General features: G+C 36.9%; 1 protein-coding gene across 1 annotated transcript; it reads left to right on the top strand.

Annotated features, from left to right (window-relative positions):
• Positions 1-341: 341 nt before the first annotated feature.
• On the top strand, positions 342-2709 carry LOC144703672 (Polynucleotidyl transferase, ribonuclease H-like superfamily protein). The gene is made up of 8 exons (XM_078575898.1): positions 342-547; positions 613-715; positions 793-877; positions 1068-1176; positions 1362-1450; positions 1534-1598; positions 2281-2362; positions 2463-2709. Exons 1-8 carry the CDS (start codon positions 409-411, stop codon positions 2562-2564), a joined length of 774 nt encoding a protein of 257 aa, XP_078432024.1. The 5' UTR covers positions 342-408; the 3' UTR covers positions 2565-2709.
• The last annotated feature ends 13209 nt before the right edge of the window (positions 2710-15918 follow it).

The raw sequence follows: 15918 nt of genomic DNA, 5'->3' as shown, positions 1-15918 counted from the left end.
TCTTAAAAAGAGAAAGTAATATTATTACCTATACTGTCAACGCAATCTTTAATTCTGTCAGATGTTTGATTAATTGATGATATTTGCGAAAAAGAAAAAAATATTTATTGTATTTGCTCTTGCGGTTGCAAGTAGTTAAATATTTCTTAAATGGAGAAAACAATCTTAGCCAGTACCTATTACAGTGAACCCAGTTTTCATTTGTTTAAACTGTTCGTTAACTTAATTTTTGGAACTTGCAGATATAGTACAGCACTTGTGAAACAAACAGTTATTTCATAGAGAAATGGCTACTTAAACCTTCATCATAGTAACTATCTGTAAGCTTTTAAGAAACAAATCAAGAAACTTAGCTTATTTATTCAGAAAGAGGCTGTGCAGAAGCGAAATCATTCGTCGGGAAATCGAATGGGAGGCGCCGCTGCAAATCCCGGTTCTTCATCGGTGAATCCCAACTGGGTTTTGTTGAAGAAGAAATTGGCAGGCGGTCGCTCGGATAATTCTCACAACGATCATGGTGTCTCCCCAAAGTCGCCATCTGTCCTAGGTACGCGACTGATACTTCCTCTCGTTCAAGTTCCATGTTCAATCATCGTTCCTTCGCCCGCGCAGGGAAACGCAAAGAGAGGCCTGATGCTCAGTTGGAGGCCACTCCTGCTGTAACGCCCACTCTCACCGCTGCGGAACTCTTGAAGCCCAGTTCTTCGGATTGTAGGTAAAATTTCAGTCTTTTTCTTCTAGTTGTGTTGTCTCTATTATTTTCAATTTCTGGTCTGACATCGTTCGACTCAGCTTGACAGATGCACTTGCAATGGATTGCGAGATGGTTGGGGTTGGCTCTCAGGGAACGAAGAGTGCTATTGCAAGGGTTGTGCTTGTAAGTGCTTAATTTCCGCTTAGGAAAGAGAAATGATCAAGTATTTCTTGTCGGCAAAGAACGTTTCTCTTCTACGATCTTGAAATGTTGTATACATTATGAAACATCTTCTAGTTTCTATCTGTTCTTCAAGTTCACTCTAGCGATTCGCGACTGTCACATATGCTGTTTTACTTCCACATTTATGCAGGTAAATACATGGGGAAATGTGGTATATGATGAATACGTCCGCCCTCTTGAGCGTGTTGTTGATTTTCGAACGAAGGTCAGCGGCATCAGGCCGAAACACTTACGAAAAGGTCAGTTTATATTTTAAACGCATGATTTAAGATTTCCCAAAAATTTTGAGTTTCTGTTATTGGGATTGGAGGATATTTCTCCAATGTTTTGATCAAAATGTCTCTTCAATGTCACCCAGGTGATTAGTCTGTGCTCCGAAAAACTTTAATAATCAATATTTTTTTATCTTCTGCATTCAACGCAGCTAAGGACTTTAGAACAGTTCAAAATGATGTGTCGGCTCTCATCAAAGGGAGGACGCTTGTTGGTCACGCATTACATAATGATCTCAAGGTGTGCCTTCGAGAAGTTCGTTTTGCTGGTTCTAATGCCAGCATCAACATTTTGGAAGTGATATATTTCTGTTCTTGCTTCAGGCTTTGCTCCTGAGTCATACCAAGAGCGATATCAGGGATACTGCTCAATATCAACCTTTTCTCAAGTTGGTGACCCTTTTCTTCTTCCTTGAGCTTGGTTATATTGCTTTTATTATGGACATTTTTTCCATATCTCGTTTCCCTCATAAATCAACAGTTTCGTGTTAGGTATGGAAATTTATTTCTATCTAGTATTCGGCCTCCAAGATGACAATAAAGAGTGAACCAATGCGATAATAATGATGAATTATCATCATCGTCATTTCTCCAAACATGGGTATAGATGACGATGGTGAGATTTGTGAGTGGACGTACACATTCGGTCATCGACATCATCACCTGACTTCCAAGGTTCAGCATTGTCATTTTTCTAGTCGACCCATGGATGATGATGACGATGATAGATAGTGGTGATGATGAATCATCACTGTCGTTTGTCCAAACATGGTTGAAGATGCGGAGGGCGAGATTTGTGACATTGAGATTCATGGGTGAACAAGGGCATTCAGTTATTGACATCATCACCTGACTTCCAAGATTTGACATTGTCGTTCTGCAAACCCAGCCATGGATGATGATGACGATGAGAAAGTTTCAGGAAGGTGACGATGATGACATATCTTTCGTCATCTGCCAACCCTATTTTCATCTTTTCCTTGTTTCAAAAAAAAAATTTCATCTTTTCCTTCTTTGTTTAAGTGCATGCCTTTGAGAAGATGTATATTTTGTGCTGCAAATTTTACACAGTAAAGAAGGTCGCAGAAGAGCTCTAAGGGATCTTGCTGCCCAGATTCTTGGCGTCAGTATTCAACAAGGAGAGCACTGTCCGGTAAGTCTATCTGATTGTTGATTTGATTTGGTGAAGCTGTGATCACTGGCTGAGACACCTGTCCCTGTTGATAGTTCTTAAAAGATGTATTTATGTCCAGGTTGAGGATGCAAGAGCTGCAATGATGATTTACCAAAAGCATAAAAGAAACTGGGAGAAGCAGATGAAAAGGCAATTGAGGCATGCAAAGAAAAAGCGATGATCATATGAGAAACGAAAAGTTAAGAGTCTGAACTTGATTCTTTAGACGATTGGGTATATTTATGTGGCATGAGTTTTCCCCTAACTTATCAATTTTGTCTTACCTTTTTCTTTCTTTTACTCAAAGTGCTCTTTCAATGTGTCAACTTCGTTTCTTAGGGATAGTTATTGCATGTGAAGACAGTCTATCCTTCAAATTATACTTTAACTAGAAGTGAAATAAAAGTAAATGTACGGCCATTAGTCCACAAGAAAATTATACTTATCAAATATAATCCTTTTTCTAAAGATTATATTTGACCAGTATAATTTTCTTGTGGACTAATCCCCCTACCTTCACTTTTTTTCTTTCTCCAGCTTTCTCCTGGTTTTTTAAACAACAAAAATATTTTAAAAATACAATAGCCTTTTGGTTGGGAACACGAGATAGACTTTTGAACTGCCCTTCAAACCACTGAATTTGTCTATGAGAGTGACACATTTTAGCTACATCTGGTCACAAGCCTGTCAATGAGAGACGAATAATTCGTAGAGCTGGTCAGGAAAGACACAAATGAAGAACTATGCAATAGAGTAAGCTTAAAATGGTTAGTCATAGCCCACTTCATGTTGTGGGATCACAACGACTTCATGTCATAAAAAGATCAGAGATGCAAGTCACACAGCTTGGGGTGAACAGCAGACCATTGAAGTCACTACTATTAACAATATTCTTGCAACTCTTCAGCGGCATAAAAAGAGAAGAATTTTACAATCTACGGATACTTATTCAAAGCTAATGTTTGAGATGTTTAGACTTAAACATCAAAATACTTCATTGAGGTCTTAGGCAAAAATACGGGACTATAATTTATTTCAGAGAATGTCATTTCACAGATTTTTTGGCTTGAGTTATCTTATGTGGTACTCCACCTCATCATTTTGTATGATTCCGGTTCATCAAGTAGAGAAATTGCTTCTAAAGGCCAGTCCAGGTTAATTGCTTTTAAAGGCTAGTCAATGTGGAGACAACCCCACTCCCATTAAAAAAATTTGAGAGAGTTTTCTATTATAACAAATTTGATTTAGGCAAAATTAACACACATAATTTGTTCTTATCAAATTTCTGAGTAATTTTAATTTGCCTAAATCAAGTAAACTTGATAGAAGCACATTATGATGTTAATTTTATTGTGGAGATTTTAATTTGTTTAAACCAAATAAGTTTGTTCAAATGGAAAAAAAAGTCACTCAAATGTATAGTAAGAGCAAGATTGTCTCCACAGGGACTGACCTTTAGTGGTGAATTTAATAGTTGAGTTATAGTTAAGGAGGAGTAATAATGATATTAAAGATAGTGAAAAGAGTAGAAGATAAGTAATTTGTAGGTGGGAGGAAGTATTTCATGAATGAGATAACTAAGTTAATACTTAATAGTAAGGAATAGTAAATGGTGTGAGGGGGAACTAGAGAAAGAGAGAGATATTATGAGATATTATTTACATCTTTTAAGAAATATTAGAGATCACAAAGAAGTAGGATATGGAAGTGAATTAACAGTATTATAATTAAGGATGATATTATAAGTAGTGGGAAAAGCATATAAGATCGCTAAGATTGATATAATAATAATAGACTATTCTTAATACAAGATAAGAAGTTGATTTATTTAATTAATAGTTAGTTATATGTAAGGTAGGAGATGGATGTAATAATAACGGATATTAAGATTTAGCAATATGGTCAAGAAAATTATTGTATTATTATAAGATGTAAGAAGAAGAATGAAGAATAAAGAGATAAGAATTATGCTAGATAGGGAGAAGTAGGGATTTTTTAATCAGATATATATTAATTGAAGTAAGAATTTTTATATATGACATGAATTTCAGATTAAGAGAAATAGAGAGAACATAACTTTTTTTTTTAATTTTAGAAGAAGAACTTGGGTTAAAGAGGAAAATGAATTGGAGAGAAAGAGAATTAGTAAGAGAGCTATGGAATTAATGATGTGTATCAATCAATAGCTAGAGAATTTTATATATAATAGCATAATATGGTTTATCTATTTAATATATTTTAAAGTATTTTTTGATGAGGCAAAATATGGAAAATTCGTGTAAAATTTCTGCAGCACAAATGTGTTCAATAGAACACCTCAAAGAGGCCGATCCATGAAAATTTGATGAAATCAAGTTTCTCTTCTACTGAAATCGAAATGAATGTAATCAATGATGTTCATAAACTAGGTTTCTCTCAGATTGAATCAAGATCATACCAGAGCTGCCCTCATTCGAAGAAAAAGTGTGGGACGCTGATTGCTGCCACCTAACATCATTGTGCGCTTTCCCTGGCTCTTCTACTCTATGCTGGCACAAATCTTGGTCATCCTAGACTCTCTCTAGTGGCAGCTGTCAGAGAAATCTCACACTCCTATTGCTTGCTCCACCACTAGAGAGGTCTCCCATTGCTGATTGTGTCTCGGTCAATATGCGTCAAATTAGGGGGCCGTATTACCCCTTAATGGGCTTGGGAAGGACCTCACTTGGCCATTAATGCAGTGGAACGGCCTTGTGGTTCTCTGATGCTGTCAGATCACCCCTAGTGGTCCCCAGCTTGTTGAAAACCGCAGTCTGGCTAACGGAGCCTACTGCTAGGGGCAGAGATGGATGGAACTTCCCATGGTCATCTGATCTCCTTCATATGGGGTCCAACAGCTGAGATTAAATCACATCTGTGGACCCCTTTAAGTTTGGTGTATCCCCCCCCCAGCCACATCAGCAGCCTGGTCAGCCTGCCCCATCAACGTTTACTCACAAGATTCGCCAACAAAGGGATCCAACTATCCTTGCTAGGAGGCCTGGTCAGCCTTTTATGTGATTTTGATTCGCTTGTCAAGAGCCCCGCCATCCTCATCAGCAGTTGCGGCCAATTAGAACCTTGTAAAATAAAAAGGAAGAAAAATTAATAATAATAATAATAATAATAAGATCTCGTCATCTGATCTTCCTTAGGAAGATCAAACGGTTGAGATTATATCAGTATACTTAAATTGGCCCGTTATGACACGTGCTTCAGGCCACTTTGGCTCAAAGCACGGTCATAATTCCTTTAAATTTTCTAAATATTGTGCCCCAATAGGATGTGATCCCTGTTGTTGCTTCTTGGCCCGACTCGAAACCATTCTAAAACTTAAAACACCATCATGAATCCCATATCAAAAATTATAGGGAAAAAAAACCATCCCCCTTATATAAATGTTGAGTGGAACTTAGAAGTGAATTAAGTAAATCATTCCGCCATTGCATGTGTGGGGACCTTTGACTCTGTCTTGCATCTGGAATTGGGCCTTCTGCTCTGCTAAGAGTAGCACTTCTAGTCGTGTACCGGTACTCTCTAGCGGCAGTCAGGTGTGAGCACTTTGCTTTTGCCTGCCTTCAGTAGGCTTGCACGCTGCCGCACTTGAGATGCTCCATTGCTAGTGCTCGTTATAGGCCAAATTTTTTGTTGTTTCCTTCTTTGATCAGTCTCTTTTGATTTTTTTTTCTAAATTTGACTTCAGCCCTCCAGAATATATGATAACATAATAGAGAGAGGAATTGAAATCCTTAAATATAATAAGACTTAAATGTATTTTCGATGGGAATTAATGGGTTGGTAAAATATGCAAAACATTATGTTAAAAAGTGTTGTTTAGAAAAATATCCTATTTAATGCATGAAATGAAGACCCGTATAAAGATGGAGATAATATGAATAAAATAATCCCAAAATGGCCTTAAGATGTGTATGTTTGTATGACTCATTTCGTCTTCATCACTCCACTTCATCATTTTGAATGAGTCCATTTCATCTAGTAGATAAATTGCTTTTCTGTCTCATATTTATTCTTGATGGCTTCAGAGTATGTGTTCTCATAGTGCAATCTTTTGGGAGTAAATATTCTGCGACAAGTGTTTAAAGAGTCTATTCAGTGATATGGATCATACTATTTCATTAAATTAGTACTAATAAAAATCAATTTTTTTGTTTAAATTAATATATTTATTATATGTTTTCCAAAAAAGATACACCTAATCAACTAAATCATCCCAACATAGTACATAACTTAATTAACTATTCATAAATATTTACTCAGATAAACTGATTTTTGCAAATTTTTTAGCACATGTTAGATAGACTCGCCATATAATTTTGGACAAATTATGCAAAAAATAGACATTCAAATTTTCTCTTATGTTACGACCATCTAATATTAACCTTCAGTCTTGTTCTGGGCCAGTTGATTTTGAACATTGAATCCCAGTCTATGATCAATGTTCAAAGTTAAAAAAATTGGGAAAATATAAAATTAGAAATATTATGAAAAAGCTAAATCAGTATATGAATAGTGCGGTCATCATCTCAGATTTTAGTTTGCTGGTGCAGGATGAAACGTGATGATCATTCTAGTATATATAAATTAAATCATGTGAATAAAATTATTTTAATCCTTTGTCAGCCAAGATTTAGACAATTTTGTGTAATTTCACAAGAACCAACGCCTAAATATTGAGAGGTTTGATTATATCTGTATAGATCACTTCATTCTTGGTTATAATTCAAATTTTATCACAAAATAGAGGATCAACTAGAAAAAAATTAACTTAAGAGGATTCACATCCAATTCAAACAATTAAGAAAGAGCTACATACAATCAATAAAAAAGTATTTCCAATTGATAAATCATTTTCCATCTAATACACGTGCAATGTATCCATCGCAAAAAAGGAGGAACAAAATTTTGCTCACTAGGAAAGATAGTACATAAGATGAGATCCAGATGAATTACGCAATAATACCTTTTAATTTTTAATTTAATTTATAATATGTGTTAACATTTCTGTATATATAAACAAGTATGCATTTGGAGAAGGGAGAGATTAAGTTTTAAAAAATACTTCTATTTCTTATTTTATTGATTACATGTCTTATTAATTGTACATTAAAAATTCTGTATTAGGAGAAGGATGGTATTGAGTGATAGAAATAAATGATCAATTACTGGCATGGCCTAACCCCAAGGTAAAATCTTGATGGGAGGCTCATTCCATGTCATTTATTATGCTCCTCTCAAATTCCTAACCAAAGACAGATCATTTTTATGTTTAGTCTTCACAAATGATCAATAATAGCCTAAAAAAATCTAAATAATTCTGGTAGTCCACTCATATCCAAACTCAATTATAATAAGGAATTAATAAATGTAAGTATTATACATATAATAAGTAATGAATAAAGATACATATTATACAACTAATAAGGAAAAAATCTATCATAGATTTTATGATTTAACTTTATAAATTTTCAAGAGAATTTAGAAATTCTACAAAAAATTTCAATATTTTAAGTATTTACTTTTTATTAATTCAAAGTGGAATTTTAAAAAAAATTATAATGATTTTAAATGTCATTTAAGAGTATTAACATTGATATGTATAGAGAGAAAATTTTATCTAGAGACATCAGATGGGGAAAATATTTTCATGATTTTCACTAATTTTTCGGATTTTTCTTGAAATTATTCAGTGGAGAACATGAATAAAAATGTTTTAAAACTTCTCTCAGTAGACTTTGAAGGCATAAATTTCTAATTTCATTAAATAAATTTCTAATTTTAACTATTACTGCAGGAATAGTGGGTTGTTTCATAATTTTTCAGATAAAATGGGGGAGAAAATGTGATGTAATACGACGTCGGCCGGGATCGATCGGCTCGTATTACGTCACAGGAATTACGATGCGAGGACGTGAGATGTAATTCAACGCACGAGAAAATAGCGGATGAGCAGTAGAGGGAATCGGCGGATAACGGTGTCGGCCGTGCCGGTCAACGAGAGAAGAATGATCCCTAGATCAAACTCCCAATGACCCGCGAAATCAACTAGACGTCTAGACAATGAGGGGCGTATGACGGCCCTGGAGTGTTCGGCGTCTAGGCCAAAGAATATCCGTCAACCTCGAGAATTCCTACACTCGACGATGGTGGCTATCCTATCAGTGAATTGTAATGAAAATAATGGCAGAGGACGCAATAGCAGAAGACAAGACTGGAAAAGATAATAATGCTGGTAAACAGAGGGGAGACGAGACTAACCTTAAGTCCCGCTAATCCACGGCGTCAAATCTCGTTCTGGCAGGTGATGTGGTATAGATGGTAACGTGTCAGTGGACGACTTTGGTGAGATCGCTCGGACGTCGGACCGATGAGCGCAGGAGGTGATCAAGTCAACCGACCTTGGGACCACGGCAAAGGAAATGGCAGCAGACGGGCATGCACGAAGGTGTTTGGTGCGCGCGCGCACGGGCTGGCGCGAGGAGCACGACGCGCGCACTGGCGAGCGGACGCACCGCGCGGTAGTCGCAGGCGAGGGCGCATGGACGCCTGCAGCGGCGGGCGGAGAGGCGCGCGGGAGGGGTACCCTCTCGCGCGGACGCCGGGCAATGTACGGTGGAAGGGTGATCGAGCAGGAGGCGAGGGCGAGGGGCCAAGAATCGAGAGGAAAGAAGTGTGAAATTGAGGGTCAAGAATGGTAATGGGGAAGGGTCAAGAACGAGATGGGGAAAGGACCAAGAACGAGATGGGACGAATCAAGAACGAGATGGAAGGATCAAGAACGAGATGGGAAGGATCAAGAACGAGATGGGGGGGTTCAAAAAAGTGAAGGGACGGATCAAGAACGAGATGGGTAGGTTCAAGAATGTGATGGGAAGGATCAAGAACGAGATGGGGAGGGTTCAAGAACGTGGAGGGGCGGATCAAGAACGAGATGGGGGGGTTCAAGAACGTGAAGGGACGGATCAAGAACGAGATGGGTAGGTTTAAGAACGTGATGGGAAGGATCAAGAACGAGATGGGGAGTGTTCAAGAACATGGAGGGGCGGATCAAGAACGAGATGGGGGGGTTCAAGAACGTGAAGGGACGGATCAAGAAGTTCAAGAAAATGGGTGGGGCGTGGTAGAATCAAGAAACGGGGCGAGGGGAAGGAATCAAGAAAACGTGGGGGAGGGGAAAGAGGGGAAATTCAAGAAATGTAGGAGGGTGTTCAAGAACGGTGGTGGGGTGGATCAAGAACGAAGAGAAGGGGGGGTATGGATCAGGAATGGTGGAAGGGTGGAAAAAGGTACCAAGAAATGGCTTTCTTGAACTGTAACAACCAAGAACCCTCCAAGAAAGAGGAGTTCTTGACGGATCTGGGGTGTGCTCCCTCGGCGGAGCAGATTTCCCCGGTTGATGGCGTGTCAGCGACGCTTCTTGAATTTCCCAAGACCCCCGAAATAATCTCGATGAAGGCCTCTTTCGATTCTTGATGGCGGCGGCTTCTTGAAACTCTTTCCTCGCACCGGAGTGATCTCGACGGCGCGCTTTAACACATCTCCCTCGGAGTGATCTCGACGGGGAGACGTGGGCTCTACCCACGGAGTGATCTCAACGTGGGGTGGGGCTAGCCAAACCCCCTACACTACTCTCTACGATAGGGGGGGAGACGAATTGTGAATAAACTTTTCAACAATGACTCCAAGGTGTTCCTTGGGCATGCCATCCCCTTATATAGTGAGGATGGGTGCCAAGTGAACGTGGGAGAGGACGAACCGTCGTGAGACGTGGTTCGGCCTCTCCTTACAAATTCAAAATACAAACATAAAAAGTAAAAACGACGAGGACGGGGCCCAACAACATTGGCCCAGTCCACGAATCCGAAAATACAAACACACATGAAAATGAGCATAAGTAAAAAGATAAAAGTTCTTACGCGGGGTACTTAAACCCCGGGTGGCGAGCGTCGGCGCGAGCTGCTCGGCGTGGCTGACGATGTCCCGTTGCGTCATCCTCGAGATGGTTCTTCGTCATCGTGGCATCATCCTCGAGATGGTCCTCCATCATAATGAGGTGGCAGAAAAATGGAGGGCATATATCCAAATATTTCTAATATATGTGTCCAAATGAAGTTTCACAAAACTGGAGGGTTTTTTCTGAAAATTTCATGGAACTCAAAAAGGCCAAAAGAATCCAAGTGCTTGGATTGCTCCGAACTGAAACCTTGATATTTGGAGATCCTGCCATTGGATTGAGCAGAAAATTTGAGGGCTAGTTCTTGATTGTATCCTCTTTCTATCTGTACAGATGGACTGACTAGTAGAATTCTAAAAATACATAAAATTGAGGAAAACCTGGGTGCACAAGTGGAATAGTCTCACCCCTCTAAACTAGGTATAAATTCCCATTTTTTCTCCTTCTCATTCTTGGATGCTTCACCATGGTTTGCACTCAGAGGGGAGCTCTCCTTGGATCAAAATTTATCCTGGTATTGTATATTATTTTCAATTTCTTTCTTCATTTATTTTGTTTTTTTCTCTTCTGAATCAAATTGACTACGGTGAAATGTATCAACCCAGATCTTGATTCAATAAGGAAGTAAGCTAATGATGAAATTCCATTATTTGACACAAAAATGCCATAAAATTTAGATATATTATATATCCATCACCTTCCTCTCAATTCCTACATGCATCACTAATCCTTGTTGTAAAATCCTATGCTAAGTACTCTCCTTATATCATTTCAGTCTTGATTCTAAATCATATTTTTAGAATCGGGTTGAACAAAGTGAGGACCTATATTATCTTCCTATTTTCTCATTTCTCCTACCTCCATCTTCTCAATTATTTTACCTTATGATTTCTAAGATCCACTCTTTATTTAGAAAGTAAATCAAAAGAGATCATCCACATTTAATCTTAGAGATTTTGTCTTCCCTGAAGATAAGATTTAATCAATATTAAACATATTCAAACTCATTTTAGGAAGCTTGATTTAAATCCTTCAACCCTGCCTATGTGGATGACCCCTTTACTCATCATGTACATCTTAAGATAGAGGTTCCATTAAAAATATTATTCTACAAATTGATTGTAAGCAACGATAGTGATTATCATCAATTAATCATATCAAAATTCAACTTTAAGTTTGGAAGGATGTACATAGCTTTGGAACTAGTCCCACCAAGCTTCTAAAGACAATTTTTCCACATTTCTTTGATTGATGTTTTGAGTTTCTTCTTGATTTCTTAATCTCCTTTTTTGTTTTTTGACCAAAAATCAAGCATGGAAAAGTTTTGCATGCTCTACGAGAAGGTTATTTAGCTAGAGTCCACAAAAAATTATCTAAAAATTTTAGATAGGTATCCATGCTTTAGCAAGATCATTAAGGAGTCTCAAACACCTAATATTTAACCTCTAAATACATATTATTATTGATTTGTTCCAAATGGTCGTGGTCTCTTCAAGGTCCAATTTCTCACTCTCTCCATGTTATATTATATCTTGATCTTTCAAGGAGGCTCAGTATCTAGGAACCCCTGTTATTCTCTTCTTCATCCCAGGTTGACCTAAATCTTTTAGAGAATATTTAAATCAGTAAGATATCCCTAGCCTATCTCATGCTCGCAAATCTCTTCTCAATAACTCTATATTTCTTATTAGTCTCTCTCAGTCTCTCCCTCTTACTCAAGCTGTATGTCAGATTTTCCTCATCATCCTCGCTGCAGAACAACCCTTCTCTCACTATAATCCTATTTATTTTTAAAGATAATTTACAAATATTCTTGTATAATTCAAAATACTAACACTACAAGTAATTCACATTAGCCATTTCAAATTCAGGTGTTTTCAGTTATCATCATATGCATAATTACTGATATGAAAAAAATCTATGATCTGATGTTTAACACATTAATGAAGGGCTCACTTGGCATAATCCACTACTAACATTCATCAAAACACATACTTTAGCATTTTCACTAAAATTAACTTAGCCTTGATCCTCATAAATTATATCCAAGACTTAGATTCATTAATTGTGGATCACTTAAACCCAATCTATAAGTTGAATCACCAACTTGTGAGGTTCTAAACTACACATCATGCTCTAAAATAGCTTCATCACACCTCTCTTGGAACCTTTCTGCCATTTAGTAACATGTAGATATTATCCATCATCCTCATGATTCTCCTTGAGTAACATATAGATATAATTTTAACTTAAATTTTTATGAATCATGTGATTCAAGAATTGTAACTCAAAGCTGAAATAAAAGTGTATTTCCACAAGTTGTCTTTGGTCTTGGATCCAAGAACCTCTTAAAGACATTTGGTATAAGTTGATCTACTTTAAAGTTCGTTATAATAACATGTGTGGATTTATATGGATCAATTTCGATGAATCTTTCATCAAAGAGCAATGACTGTTTATCATGTGTCTCAAATTTAATGCTTAGAGAATTAACCATACATAACACAGGAGTGGGATAAGACATTTAATCTATATGCATGTTTCTACTTCCTACTCAAACACCTAATGAATAGGACTGATTATTATACATATTAAAGACAAGTGATCACCACATTATGATATCATTCATAAGTCCACATTTAGGGCTTTATATATTACTATATATATATATCATTTAATACTCTATAAGTAATCCAGGGTTAGTGATGATTCGATCCAAGTGGAGGAATTTATTCAATTTCCACATTTTTCTGTGCTTGGAAATTAAAAACCTAAGCTACAAATTCATACACATATATAGGACTTTTTTGTTTTTATTTATTTATATTCAAACAGAAAGGTAGGCAAAATGTTTAAAAATATTTATGCAATTTATCCTAAAATTATTTAATTTTATAAAGGCAAAATATATATTATTTGGATTTTTATAAATTTCCCTATAATTAAATGAAAAGAAAAATGACTAGAAATGGTAAATAATAATTTTAGATAATTTATCTAGAATTTATTTGAAGGCCAAAATAATTAATATTAATTAAGATGATTTTACATTTTATCTGTTTTCCAATTATTTTTTAATGCAAAGATCTAAATATGAGATATCTTGAATATTGTTGGATGTGGATAACAGAATGGAATGGAGTGCCCTAAAATTGGACTGAAATTTGAACATAATTTTTAGTTATGAAATGGGATGTAGATTAGATAAAGTAAATGAATCAATGTTTCAACGGAATTTTAGGTGAAGAAACTAGAGATAGTAGTCAAGTTTTCTAGTGAGAAAATATTGGATTCTAGAGAGATAAAATGAAAAACATGGATGGATAGAGAGAGAAAGTGATGTAAAATGAACAAAAAGTACACAAAACGGATGGGATTATGATGAAACTTTAGATATAGATTCATTAAGTGTTGATGCTCATTTCTTGAGCCCCCCCCCCATGTCTGTCCCTTTTTTTATTGGCAAAAAATATGGTGTCGGGTATGGCCAACCCCAAGGTTGTGCCCGCAGCCGTCCCCTGGACGCCACCAAGAGGATTTTTATTTATTAGGTGGATTGTTCATCGGCATTTATAGGCGCAGAACGAGCGTAAATGTTCCATGTTGGACCCCGGCCGTAGTGGTGATGCATGGAGTGTGCAGAGCTCTTCCTGCTTTCATTAGGTGTCAACATTGAGGTGTGCAGCGGGTACAGAAATCAGGCAAGAGGGCGAGCGCTCCCACCTGATTGCTACATACAATACTCCAGTTATGGGGGCCATTCTTCGGTAGGGAGCAACGCGTACGAAGAGCCGGCAGGCCGAGGCGCTCTACGTAGTGGCATCCCTGAGCTTCCTTAGGAAGGTCCTCCAAAGAGAGTTAAAAAGAGGAAGGGGCTCGAGTGCATACCGCATGGTTGGCAAGGGCATCCGCTGTTTGGTTGTCCTCACACAATTGGTGGTAGATACTAGTCAAGAGGGGGCCACACGCAGCATGATGACCTGCCATACACTCTACAAGTGCCACTAGCAGCATGTACCTGCATGAAGCATATCGACTAACACATGTGAGTCTAATTCTATGACAATATTGTGAAGGATTCGATCCTCGTAGTGGAGCAAGCCATCACGTATTACCATAGCTTTAGTTGTTGTGTCCGTTAGGGCTCAAAAAATATTAAAGGGCATAATGGTAACATGTCAATAGTCAAACACTTATATGTATCGATTATGATTGGAAATTTTGAGATATTTATTATTTTCAGAATATTTTATTTATTATTTTGCCATAATTTCAATATTGCTTTCAAGTGTTAAGAGTAAAAACTAGCCATTATGCCAACGATTTCAGATTTAAAATATTCTGAAAATTTCAGGTATGTCTGCTATATATTTAACTCAAGATATCACCATTTAATATTAATATCTTCATGTAACTAATCTTCAATAAATCATCAATAAATTTAGCTTTAGATACTTGAAGGTCGTAAGTAGGAATTTGAAGAAACTATTAAACAAATAAAATGAGGTCAAATTCATAAAAATATTTGAATAATATTAGAGATTATTTTTATCTTCATTTCATATAAAATCCAAGTCCCAAATTAATGATTTGACTTGTTCACTATATACTCAAATTGAGTACCATTTTACTATAACTATGGATGGCTATTTAATCTTCACTTAAATAGTCAAATAGTTGATTGTGAACCTTTCGTGCTTCATCACAACCCCTAGTGGGGCATGCATTACTTTGAACATTCACCAAAATACGTATGTGGCTGGCAAGCCAATCACTCATTCCATATATCGTTCCATCTTCATTAATATAACATATTAATTATCATGCACATGATGCTTAGAATGAAGTTCATGAATATGTGATTGGATTTACTGAATTATGATGAGATCGTAATACAGAGATCACTAGCATTTAAAGCTTGTGTTAAAAAACTATTTATATTTGAAGGATACTCGAGAAATTCAGATAGAATAATGCTATATACCCTCACTCATATGATGAGTATGGTCGGTTGCGTAACCTTTCGTGCAGAGACACTAAGTATAGATAGTTGTTGCTCTTTAGTGAAAAGAGTCCACTGAATTGATCTATACGAATCCCTGAACTTTATTGTACCCAATTGTCAATCAGGTTGATTTATGCCATGTTTGAGTAAGCGATCCTTAGACCTGAGACACCAAAGACGTCTTGTGGACGGACGGTTGTACTTTGACTATGGCCAACGAGTCTCTAATCGTGGGATTCTACACACTCTTAGTTCTATTACATTAAGAAGTTCACGAAGACGATTGAGTGCTCAACATTAGATCGTCTACCTTTGATATTAGAGGAGACAACTCGAGGAAGATAATGTGAAATAGTCATTGGCCACTGCAATAAAATATCAGAGAAGAGTTATCCGATGTGTGCAAAACATATCAGTACTAGGATGACCGATTAGGGTTTCATAGATGACCATACCCTAAGTCATCGTAAGAGCATTAAATATACGAGGGACTAGATTACACATTAATCAATGAAGGAAAGGTTCCATGAGTGAGATAAT

The sequence above is a fragment of the Wolffia australiana genome, chromosome 5 (assembly GCF_029677425.1).
Source record: "Wolffia australiana isolate 7733 chromosome 5, ASM2967742v1".
Classification (NCBI taxonomy): Eukaryota; Viridiplantae; Streptophyta; class Magnoliopsida; order Alismatales; family Araceae; genus Wolffia; species Wolffia australiana.
Note: the sequence above shows the minus strand (reverse complement) of the source record. Positions and strands in the feature narration are given on the sequence as shown.